The 13,673-nt window shown below is 32.2% G+C and overlaps 1 protein-coding gene across 1 annotated transcript in view; it reads right to left on the bottom strand.

The window, feature by feature from the left end:
- Positions 1–4,841: 4,841 nt before the first annotated feature.
- LOC148284966 (cytochrome P450 4C1-like) overlaps positions 4,842–13,673 on the bottom strand; it is a 33,190-nt gene continuing 24,358 nt past the window's right edge. The window contains exons 9-11 of the mRNA XM_088231919.1: positions 10,428–10,674; positions 8,509–8,688; positions 4,842–5,281 (exon numbers count right to left, since the gene is read on the bottom strand). Of these exons, the coding sequence (XP_088088045.1) occupies positions 5,112–5,281; positions 8,509–8,688; positions 10,428–10,674 (597 nt within the window). The 3' untranslated portion in view covers positions 4,842–5,111. The remainder of the gene's footprint in view (positions 5,282–8,508; positions 8,689–10,427; positions 10,675–13,673) is intronic.

The raw sequence follows: 13,673 nt of genomic DNA, 5'->3' as shown, positions 1-13,673 counted from the left end.
TTATTGATTAAAAAAATGTATTCTTGTATTAGCACTATCATTTATTTATCGTATTCTTCCAATTTGTCGGCCTCGTGGTGTAATGGTCAGTGTATTTTTTTTTGCACCACAACAGGAGGCCAGAAGGCCCAATTACAGTGGTGAATTACATCACAGAACACCCAGGCTTGAGAAAAATTTTATTTGAATTTTTGTGTTCTCACCGGGAATCGAGCCCGGAACCTTTCGTGCGTGAGTCAAGCGTCTTGACCACTACACCATGGAGGTCGCCGTATTTGTCTACCATGCAAGAGATCTCGGGTTCGATTCTCAACATGGTTGATATGAAATATTATTTTAAAGGTGTTTTTACACTAGAATATTTCATAGTCCATGGACTGGCACCTGAAGCGTAAGACTGACCATCTTAACTTCATGTAACAAAAATGATCAAGATACGCTGCGATTAGTGTGCCAATGCAGTGCCCTATGCACCATTATGTGCGGAAAGGGAATGATGATGATGATAATTCTTCTAGAAGCCTTTATTTAAATTTAAAATAAAATGTTTACCCACACACAGGCCACGCCTTTGTGGGTTTTTTTTGTGTTTATGTATTTTTTTGTATATTTGTAACTCAATTAATTATATAAATATAACCCAATAATAAAATAAATATTGAATTTACATAAAACTTTCATTTTAACTGAAAGTATTTGGTGGTTGTCTTCGTTCTATAATGATTTTGGTAGTTGTTCTCCTTGGCCTACTTTTCCACTGAAATTCACCATGACTTGTTTAACCGGCCTTGCATTATCAACTGCAATTTGTTGCACTTGATTCCCTCCTGTTCTCAATACAACTCCGATAATATTTTGTTAGTTAGTTTGAATGGAGCAACCATATTGAAAATCAAATAGATCACTTAGTAAAACTATCTGCAAAAAGAAAAAACACTAATGTATCAAGCGTATTATGTAGAAAGCGAACATAAGTATATTACACCTCTGTAAAGAACTAGAAGGAGAACAAAGTTACAAAGACAAAAAATTAAAAACAAAAAAAGCATACAACTTAGACTAATTTAGACGATATGCTGTAAGTAAGAATTTAAAATTTTTAAAGTCATTGTCTTTCTGTTACTTTCTGGCAGTTGCCTCGCCATTTATCTGTAACTCCCTCGGTTTTTAACTTAAGTACCCCAAATTTGCACAAATGTAGAAAAATAAACGCATTATTTAATTAATAAAACCAAATACTTTTTAATTCCATTAACATCGCCATTTATCTGTAACTCCCTCGATTTTTACCTTAAATACCCCAAATTTGCACAAATGTAAAAAAAAAACACATTATTTCTTTAATGAAACAAAGAAAATATTTTATTTTATTAAATGTATATTCAAAATACCTATTCGTAAATAAAAATTATTTTAATATAAGTGTGTTTATTAAATTCAAACTTATTTATTTAATGAACTAATATGATTTAAGTTGCATGCATGAAAACTTCACACAAATCTCTTCTTGTAATTTTTAATGTACTCATTTTAATAAATATTAATTAATACCCTTAAAATAAAATTAAACTTTCAACAAGCAAATTTAATGATTGTTAATTATAGTTTTGCCATATTTACACGGGTTAAAACTCAGTGTGCAAAATAAAAAAAATATATTTATGTCATTAACCACAAATTATATTAGACACATCTTTAAACCACAAAATCACTATGAAATACATTTTTCCCGAATGTTTTCTAATCAATACGTTTTTTTATCATTGCGGTTTTGAGAAAAAAATATAAAATTTAATGATATTAAGTATGGTTTTCGAAAAAATTCATATACTTTTTGAAATGATATTATTTTGCTAAATTATAATCATAGTTATATATTTAAACATCAAAAAGATCAATAAATATCGATCCAAAACAAAGTTTTCTCCCATAAATGAGTGAAATAGTGGAAAACAAAAATCGACTCTTGGCCCTGTTGCGAACCTTTGCGCTGTTTGATTTTTATGTATCGTTATAAACAAATGTTTGATTAATTTATAATAATGTATAAAAATATTCATCGTGATAAACCCTGATACAAGTTAAAAGTTTATCTGAACACATGAAAAATATTGAACAAAGCGTCTACCATTATTTTATAAAAACTGAAGTCTACATTATTATTCTTAAAAAAAAACACATTTATAAAGTGTATATTTGAAGCACTTACTTTGTGGTTATTCATTATAATAAAATAAATAAAACAACTTTGTTTTAAACCACTAATTTGTTTGTTTTATTTATTTTATTATAAAAACACATTTAATTGAATTCAATTAAATTACCATTAAAACGATATATTAAACGTTTTACCAAATGTATTATGTGCTTTCGGCACCCAATGGTGCATAGGGCACTGCAATGGTACACTAATCGCAGCATATCTTGATCATTTTAGTTAATTAATTATGGATAACTTATATAGCGCCATTTTCGTAATAAAATACCTCAAGGGCGCTTTACATGGTGTTACTTGAAGGTAATATGATCAGTCTTACGGTTCAGGTGCCTGTCCAAGGGCTATGAAATATCCTAGTGCAAAAACACATTTTTAGTTAAATATTTCATGACAACCATGTCGGGAGTCGAACCCGGGACCTCCTCCATGGTAGGCAAACGCACTGACTACTACACCACAAGGCCGACAATGAAAAAGTATATGTGCACATATTAAACAATATTGAGAGTGAGTCCTCATTTTTGTAGACAAGGACTAGATTCAACCCCGTAGGGAGCTAGATCAATATATCTGTTGCTTGGATTTTAGAAGGGCTAATGTAAGCATTCATATTATTCTTGCCAGCATTTTGTAGAGGGTTGAAGTCAGTTAAAAAACTTGTATATTTAATTTTTTTTGCACACGTACATCGGCTGTAATGTTTTTTATTAATATTTGCTATCCGTGATGTTAAACAGTTAAATAAAACGCCACAAAATGGGTAAATGATGACTCTACTGCTATATTACGATTTACGACATTGGCCTTTATAGACCCAAGCCACAGATATGAAGAACATTTAAGAGAAGGAATTATACAAGCCTAGGCATAAAAACAGGGTTTATGACCTGTCATTTGATGGTATAAGTGGCCGCTTTACACATAGTGTAAAATTCACTATTTTGCCTATGCCGCAACTCTTCAATCTTTTGACTTTTGTGATTTTCATCTGGCTGAATTATTTCACCTGCTACGCAGCGCCTGAAAATACTTTAAATGTTTTCTCGATTCATTATCTTTATATACATCATTCTTCCGTACGTGTGACGTCACTTTACTCCTCCTAATAGGAAAAACTGATTTACGTGCGGCATAATAATGAGCTTTGCGCTTCGCATGTTTGTAGATCTTAAAATCTTCAATCTAATATGTAAAAAACATTATTTAGAAGCTTAAATGTTTTATTCATCGACCTACCAGGGTTGCATAATACGAGAATGCATATTCTGGAAAAATGAGAAGATGTTATTTTATTGCATTTATAAATAGTTTGTATTTGAATTTTTACAATCGGCATTCGTTTTTTGTAAATCTCAATCAGATTATTTCCTTAAATTTCTTATAATTTCTACCCATTTTTTTTGTTGCTTGATTTTGGGTAGTACTTAAAAAATATTAACTGACATTTAATACATTTTTGAAAATCACATTCCTAAATAAAGTGCACCCCTGTTGTTAGAACAGCAGAGTTTGACATTTGCAAAAAAATCTGTGTTTAAAAAATATTTGTTTTATGTTTTGGAATTCAACCATGAAAAAGTACTTATGTACCTACTTAAATTAAAGACAGGCGCCGTGGCGCAGTTGGTTAGACGGCCAACTGTGAAACTGGCGTCGCGGGTTCGATTCCCGCCATTTGCAAGAAAAAACTCCAAGAAAGATTTTTTTCTCAATTGGTCTGGGTGTTGTGGTGTATTTTTCATTACCTCTTTCCATATCACTTCTATCTCACCCGCTGACGAGCCTAAAAATAGAGGCTTAGCGGGTTATTCCTTTTAAAAAATGTAGTTAAATATTAATAATTGATCACACGTACAGAAGAATTATATATACGGGTATTATGGGAGGTGATATTTAAAAAAAAATGCTTTGGGCAACATCAAATCCCACAATAGTCAAATGAAAAGATTGAAATGTCGAAGTCAATGTCAAATGTCACTGAGTATATAGTTACACTTTATAGACACAGGACATTTTTTCGCCTTTGAACCAAAAGTTCTACATAAACCTAGTAATTATAGTGCACGAATAATAAAAGAGGCAATTGAAATACACAGACATCCAAATAATATAAACAAAGACGACAGGCTTAAATTAAATTCAACATGGTTCCCAGCACTACATATGACAAAAACGAATAGAAATGTGCCTTCTGCCGGCTGCGACACAGTACAAATTACTAGTACATAAACATAATTATTCTTTCCTACAAAACTAGAAATGTGCCTACTGCTGATTGTGACACGGTACAAATTACTAGTACATAAACACATACATTTCTCTATAAAACACACAGTTTTCCCTGAATATGGCTCCTGCAATGGTAGCCGAAACGTCGGATCAAATCCAACATACACGGTATCACCCAAAAAAGATACATAATATTGATAACAGTGACCGTGAAAACCTTCGCACCTATTTGAGTATTTAGTTTATCAAAAATTTTAATATAAAAAAACGTTTGGTAAACCAGTTTATGTAGGCAAGCCAATGTTCGGGCAGGACAACGTCTGTAAGGTTCGCTAGTATTTTATAAAATTTAATTAAAACACACAATAGCACTCATGGAAATCAAACAACTTAATTTTATAATCAAATGTCTTTATTTCACCAAAGCGTCATTTAAATATAATTGACTATATAATATTAATTGTTTTAAAACTAAGTCTTTCTTACCGCCTATTCTCACCAAGCAGGAATGTTTATTGAAGTGTAAAATAATTAAATACATACTATTTATAAAGCAACCCACTAACCTAAATCCCTAATTGGATAATGCTTGATGATATAGTTATTTATTTTTAGAAGATGTTTTCCAAGCTTTTGCGCGATGCAAATATTCCATTCCGTAGATCTAAAGGTTAATATTTCTTTTTGTAATCTTTACATGACATCCCACCGCACTTCTTAGGGATATGTCTGCATTTTTAGGTAAGTCTTCAATGGTCAGGTCAGAATAAAACTCGAGTTTCCTCAAAACATGAATAATGGCGGTCTTTATTGCGGCGGTGCCATAAGTTTGACCTACAAAGAAACAATACGAAATGATATTTTTTTTACATATTTTAATGAAAACAGATAACATTTTCACATGAGAAGCTCATGCAAATATACAACAGGGACTTGAAATCGTTTTATTAATAAGACCGGTTAATTTTAATTTGACAATTTCAATATTTATTTATTTATTTATACTTTTACATTGTTTGTATTCTATTTTTTATACAGAATAATGTTCCCTCACTGGGGGTGTCCCGTGCCGAGGAAAACATTTTACAAAATGTGAAACATGCCTTAAATTAGTTGTTTAATAAAGTTAACATAATAATAATTCATTTTAAAACACGTAATTAATCTAATTAACCTTATTATCATTAACATAATAAACAATATAAACTAACTAAGGTGAAATAATTGAAGGAATATAGATGTTCAAATATAGGCAGAATGGTGAATGTTACACATTGTGTAAAGTGGCCACTTAAACCAGCCATTGACAGGTCATAAGCCCTGTAGATGCCTAGACTTCTATATTACCTTTTCTTAAATGTTCTTCATCTCTGTTGTAATATGTTAATTTAAACTAAAATAATAATAATAAACATAACCAATTTATATAGACCAAATTTCATAAACAGTACACATTTTACATATTTGGCTTGATCCACTCGTCAACCCGTGCGCAACCCACCTCCACTATCCATTTCTTAAAGCAATTTTATATTGTGAGTACTAACTTATTGTCCTTATCGATAATGGAAGTAGATTGTACACTAAAATCGAGTAGAAGGCCAATCCTCTTTGACCGAAGTTTGTGATAATTTTTATTTTTTTTTGCAGCATCAGGGTGGAGTATTTAGTATATGTTCTACTAATATAGCTGACATCTTGCCAATATATACAAAAACTAATCAACTGTTTATAAAATAAATAAAATCCTGGCGCAAATCAAAAATATTATATTTTAACATATAATTTTTTTTTTATTCAAAGTTTTGTTATTTGGAGATGAATGGATAATAAAGTGAATGATTAATAAGTAATTTTAGAAAAATGCTAAAATGTTAAAAAGGACTTCAATATTAACATATTACAACAGAGATGAAGAAGACTTTAAAGAAGGTTATATAGAAGTCCAGGTATCTACAGGATTTATGACTATATTATATAATACTAGGCAACGCCTGAAAATTTGTTTTCAATTTCTATACTTCTTCATGGGCCAGGTGGGTTTATCAACAATATTCTGAGTTTTTCCAAATTTTTGCCGACAAGGACTGGATTCAATTCCGTAGTCTTTCTTCTCTGGTCTCAATCCTGGGATTGGCTGGTAGCAATTACATTCATTCTTCTCCTCCATTCCTCCCTGTCTTGTGCGGCTCTTTTAAAGTCAACATATGATGAGCAGCGCACGTCCTCTAATAGGTCCTCCAGGTACTCTCGGCGTGGGCGTCCCCTAGAATTTGTCCCCTCGGTCATCCCCTCCATTATGACATGCAGGAGGCCTTCTTGACGTATTACATGACAAGGTCCTGAGCAGGTGCCTTCCACCTTCGATTCTTTGGAGAACCTCCTCATTTGTAATGTGGTCTCTCCAAGAAATTCCTAGTAGTCTTCTATAGGACCACATCTCAAAAGCCTCTAGTCTCCGTTTATCTTTTTCGGATTGGCACCATGTCTCGCAGCCATACATCAAGACACTCCATACATAGGTCTTGATTAGGAGTATTCTTAGTTTTAGGTCTATATTATTTGATTCTATTATTTTGGACCTTTTATTAAATGCAAGTCTAGCTTGATGTATACGGCTGTCGACTTTGCTCTTAGACCGACCGTCCCACGTTATTTTGCTCCCGAGGCGAGGTAGACAAACTCCTTGGTGTTCTTTAGTGGTATTCCCGACATCACTACTCTCATCTGGTGTTGCATTCGGCCTTTCGTAGTGAGATGTTTATATTTACATAATATTACAACTTAGATGAAGAACACTTTAGAGAAGTAATATAAACTCAAAATATTGTTTCATATTGTCTTTTAATATGAAAGAAATATTTTTTTTATTTGAATATTTTTTCACTGATTTATAATGTACAGAGGTTCTTCGTACTACAAGTCTTGACTTACTTGGAATTTCTTGTGTTTTTAGGCCGGACCATTTTTGTTACGTGTGATTTTTTTTATTTACTGATCCTTCAATAATTAAAATGAATAATAGTAATATTTATAAAATAAAACATAAATATAAATAAAATAAAACATAAATATTAATTGGTAAACATACTAATGAAAGTTTAAATTGAAACATAAATATTAATGACAAAAAATACCAATTATAATAAAAAAATATGATCACTCAGTATAAATTGCTTCAATAATAATTTGTCTTTTGGTAACAACGTAATATACTGAACAAAAATTAAATGATGATATAATTATACGTGTATTTATAACATATTTACATAATTTTTAAGAACAAGCCGTTCTTTGACAAAATAAGAAAAGTAAAATGTGTTTCTCTGTACAGAATTTCCCAGTGAGGAATACATTATTAGTAAATTATGAAGATTTGTAGGTATACAAAACACTTAATAAATAAACAATATTTTGAGTTTGTCCAAATTTTTGTAGACAAGGACTGGATTCAACTCCCTAAGGAGCTGATTATATAAACATATTACAATAGAGATGAAGAACATTTAATAGAAGGTAATATAGAAGTCTAGGCATCTACAGGGCTTATGACCTGTCAATGGCTGATTTAAGTGGCCACTTTACACACTATGTAACATTCACCATTATGCGTATATTTGAACATCTATATTCCTTCAGTTCTTTCATCTGTTGATGTTTGTGAAGTTAAAGAGCTGAAACCTTTATTTATGCGGGTGAGATTCATCTAATTGAATTATTTCACCTACATACTAGGCAACGCCTGAAAATATTATTTTTTCAATTTCTATACTTCTTCATGGACCAGGTAATTTATCAATAAGCAAATAGTTAAAATTTTCGAGAATATCATTTTTCTGCATAGGGATGTTAAAATACACGAGATTATAATAGTTATTCAGCAGATATAAAATATTATGAGTTCAAGTCGATTTGTAAAAATAATTTATTTTGGTTTTAATTCAATCCAAATTTGTTTAAGAAATACTTGTTCATTTTACTTGGCCTTCTAGTAAGATCAATAAAATTTTGTCTTTCGTAAATAAGACTCTGGTGTCAGAAATAATCATGAAAGACCTCACCAATGCAATTTCTTTGTCCAGCGCTGTAGGGCACAAATGAGAAGTTTGGTCTTTTGGCTACTTCCTCTGGAACAAATCGCTCCGGAATGAAGGAGTATGGATCCTTCCAGTACTTGGGGTTGTGGTGGAGAAGGTAATTACTGATAAAGATGCACGTACCTTCCGGTAGTGTTATGTCTCCTGAAAGTTTTGCTTCATATGAATTAGAAAGAAAATGTGAGCTGCAGTAAACATTACCACAGAAATTTCGAAGAAAATAAAGAACTTCTTTTTAAATAATAAAGATTTTGCTTTCAATAAAATATTTTAATTTTATTTGAAGGACGGGTTGTGACCCCGTGAGAAATGTTGAGGACTCCAAATTAGGAGGTCCAAGGTTCGAGTCCTGATCTACCACAAATTTTATCCTTTTTTCTTACACGGTTATTAACGACTTAAAGAAAATTCAATTCAAATATTTTGGTATATCACAAAAATAATAATTTTTAAATAAAGACATGAATTTGTTTATTTTTTGGGTTATATTGCAGGAGTCATCTTCAAAGTAAACTGAGTGTTTTGTAGAAAAAAGTGCGCGTTTAAGTACTAGTAATTTGTACCGTGTCGCAGTCGGCAGCAGGCACATTTCTATTCATTTTTGTAGTATGTAGTGCTGGGAACCATGTTGAGTTTAATTTAAGCTCGTCGTCTTTGTTTATGTTATTTCGGTAATAATTACTAGTGATTATACACACACTTTTCTTTACCAAACACTCAGTTTACCCTAAACATGGCTCCTGCAATGGTAGCCGAAGCATCGGAACAAATCCAACACACACGGTATCACCCAAAAAAGAAACACATTGATAACAGTGACCGTGGAAACCTTCGCACCTATTTAAATAAAGACATGTTAAAAAAAATATATGAACAAAACAAAGTTTATGACAATCATCAAATAACAGAGGCAGGTTGATGATTGAGAGTGGACCCATCGAGCAGGTGTCAAGATTCAGATACCTGAGACTGAAAGTCTCTAATCAAAATGTGTTCTACATTGAAGTTCACGAACCGACTTATAAAGCAGCGGCTATATCAGGATGCTTAAAAAGCTTTGTCTGTAAAAAATAATCACATGCATTTAGAAAGCAAAGTGCGAATTTATAAAACTTGTGTCCTGACGAAAGTGACAAACGGAATTGAATCAAGAGCCAACTCAACCAAAACAAAACCACTGCTTAGAACTGCAGAAATGAAGACATTGCCCCACTATTCTAGGAAAGACGCTAAGGAACAGGATCCTAAATATTGTTATGCGTGAAGCCTGCAACCATAACGACATCGTGAGATGGGGCAGGAAAAGGCAAAGATTCTGCCGCAACCTCGTAGAGACAATAGATACCAACAGACTTCCACACGTGGTAGCAAACACCATGCCCGAGGGTAGTCGGCAACCTGGAAGATCTTCAAATAAGTAGCGAGACAGTTGGAGTTTGGTGTCCCGGAAGACCTTATTTTTTAACAGAGAGGCGAATTATGTAAGGTTTCTTTTTCATGTGCACGCATATATTATAAACATGATATTTATGTACATATATACACATGCAGTAATATATTTTAGCTTTTGTGTTATGTTAACAACATAAGTAAACCCGCGTACCAGGGCTTGCCTGTATGTTTTTTTTAAAATTTTATTAAAACGAATCTAAAAAAATTAACATATTATTTCATTTTAAAAAACATGATTTTTAATGAACTTTGCAATTTATGAAAATTTAATGTTGTTTTAAAAAATGTAACAAAACAAAAAAACGAGTGAAATAAAAAATAATTTAATAAATCGGCACGCTAAAGGTAATTGATAGTTAAACCACCCATTTTTGCTCCCATTATTAAAGCTTTCAAAAATAAAATATGATATATTTAAAGCGTTTACTTACGGCTTTTCATATAAAAATCTGATTTTAAATCTCTCATCTGGATGGCCCCAGTGGGGAATAATCTCATAGTTTCCTTGTGGCAATAATCCAGATAGGTGTATTTCTGGAGGTCTTCCGCTTTAATGTCACTGTCATAGTCTCCTTCAGCTATCTCCTTGATCTCGTGCCACAGCCGGTCCTGGCAGCGCTTGTACATACCCAGCATCATCAGCATGGAGCTGATCATCGTGGCAGTGGTATCGGATCCCTGGAAGGAGAAAATAAGCTTTTGAAATGGGTACTTGAGGGCACTAAATGCAAAATTTAAAATCTCGACTTAAAGTTCGTACCTAGTATCCACGAAGGTCAATTGATATGCTCTATCCCTGAACTGTTTATTGATTTGTTGAGCTGATATGTATGCATTATTTAGCCTAAAATGCGTACAAGTACCGAGCGACAAGTTGAAACTTGCAACGGTTTATTTACAACAGGCCGTTGACCACTGAAAAAATCTGCTAGGTGCTGTTTCGGTAAGACAATGCTCCAGCACACAAGAAATTAAATGTCAATGGCTGCTATTCACAAAGTTGAAAACTCCCTAATTTCGCCTGATTAAAGCCAAAATTTTTATCAGTAGTTTATTCCAAAACTTAAGGAACATTCGCGTGGAAATCAATTTTGGGACGACAATGAGGTTATGCAAGAACAATAGAAGAAAGGGTGTTTATGCCCATCTATATTACTGCAATTCTTCCATCTATTGATTATAGTGTAGTTAAAGAGCTGAAACTTTTATTGTTGTGAAGATATTCATTTGATCGAATTATTTCACATACTAGGCAACGCCTGAAAACAATTTTCAATTTTTTTCACTTCTTCTTGGACCAGTTGGTTTTATTACAATATTTGAGTTTGTCCAAACGTTTGTAGACAAAATACTGGATTTCACCTCCTTGGGAGTCATTATAATTAACAAATTACTACAGGGATAGAGAATACCTGAAAAATACATATGTTTTCTATGTCACTGCATTTTAACTAAAGGGCAGCATATCTCGTTCATATGATACTGGAAGGTAAGGCGGTCAGTCTTACGCTTCAGATGTCAGTCCAAGTCAATCAAATATTACATTGCATAATAAACTTTAAAACCAATATTTCTCGTTCACTCTGAGAGGAATCGAACCTAGAGCCTAAAGCACGGTAGGCGAACGCGCCAAGCACTATACGATGAGACCGGCTTCCCTACACTTGATTTCGTTTTTAAGGATTTTGGCAGAGACCAGCCAACGAATCGACCAGGATTCTGATTGTTATAAACACACAGAACTTATTTTTAATTTGCCCGGACACAAACCAACCACATCCAGACTAGCTTCTGTAAAATGTTATCTTAATACGTTAATCTTAATAACCCCTAGGGGTTAAATCCAGTAATTGTCTACAAATATTTGGACGAACTTAAAGTATCGTCTGTAAAACCAAATGGTCTAAAAAATAAAAAAAAATAATAATAAAATCTGGCGTTATCTAGTATTTAGGTATAATAATTCATTCAGATGAATCCAATCCCTCTATCAATAAAGGTTTCAGCTTTTTAACTTCACAAAAATCTAAGGTTTAAAATTTTCAAGAAATATGGATGTTTAAACATTTAAACAGAATGGTGAAGGTTACAGTGTGTAAACTGGTCACTTAAACCAGCTAATGACAGGCCGTAAGCCCTGTAAATGCCTACCTAGACTTCCATATTTCCTATTTAAAAATGTTTTCCCTACCTGTTGCAGTAAATTTCAATGATATAAGGGAGATATTTCAGAGAAATCTGTCAAACTCCCCAGAAAAAAAAAATTCACTAGAAGAATAATTTCAATATTAAAAAGGTATATTTCATCAATAATTTTAAAAATGGATGACTTTTTAGCCGGTTTTTGAACAAGGATTTCTTTAAAAACCGGTTGAATGGTGTTTGTAAAACTTCAATAAGGTAGAAAGTCATTCGCAACAGAAAATATATTTTAAAGTGTTTGTATACACGGTTTTTCAGGGCCAGACCACGAAACTTCAGAGGAACAATTTTTTTTTTTTTTTATGATCTCAAAATGGAGTAAATCTTATTATTTCCGAATTATTTCACATACTTGGAAACGCCTGAAACGCAGTCTTTTGTTTACAAACATTTGGACAGACTCAAAATATTCCAATAAAACCACCTAGTTCAAGAAGAAGTTTTAAAACTTGAAAATTGTTTTCAGGCGTTGCCTAGTATTGTGAAATAATTCGATCAATTGAATCTCTTCACAACAATAAAGGTTTTAGCTCCTTAACTTCACTATAATCAACAGATGTAAGAATTGAAGTAATATAGATATTCAAACATATACAAAATTGAGAATGTGACACGGTGTATAAAGTGGCCACATAAACCAGCCAACGACGCGTCATAAGCCCCGTAAATGCCTAGACTTCCATATTTTCTTCTCTAAAATTTTCGCCATCTCTGTTGTAATTTGTTAATCTTAATGACTACATAGGTGGTGAAATCCAGTCTTTTGTCTACAAACATTTAAACAAACTCAAAATATTGTACTGACCAAATGGACAAACACAAACCTACTTACGCCAAATGAAAAAAATAAAATATTATCCATTTTAAATCTAGAAAAAAAAGACATAAAATAGATGCCTTTATGAATGATGAACGACTAAATAAAATTGACTGTGTGAAATACTTAGAACTAACTAATAATTCAATTGGCAAAAAAACAACATCATCGATTTTCAAAAATTAAAAACTTTGTTCCAAAAACGGAAAAAATCCTCATATACTTATGAAGCCTATGTCAAATCTAAAATAGGTTATTTGTAACAACTATGGGGAACAGGAAACTAAAATGATATAAACAGACTACAACGACAGCAAAATAAAACATTGAAGCTAGAATATGACCTCCTCCTAACACCAACTAAAGAACTCTTTAAAAAAACTATACAATTAAATGTTAATGAACTTTTTTAACTAGAATCTTTAAAATTTATTTATGAAATAGCGACTGATACTATTGTAGACAAAGAACAAAAACTTGAAAAAAAATGTAATAAACATGGACATAATATCAGAACAATATCACATACAACATTCCAAAACGAGACAAGGACAATCGAGGCTAGTAAACTAGGGACTGAAATTAAATAATAAACTACCTGACAAAACTAAACAAAGGACTCAGATGAACTTTTCAAAAGATGTAAAAAAAATATTAT

Source organism: Micrasema longulum, unplaced genomic scaffold, assembly GCF_059751315.1.
Source record: "Micrasema longulum isolate JH-2025_06_02 unplaced genomic scaffold, ASM5975131v1 h1tg000072l, whole genome shotgun sequence".
NCBI lineage: Eukaryota > Metazoa > Arthropoda > Insecta > Trichoptera > Brachycentridae > Micrasema > Micrasema longulum.
The sequence above is the reverse complement of the archived record's forward strand: the minus strand, read 5'-3'. Positions and strand labels throughout refer to the sequence as shown.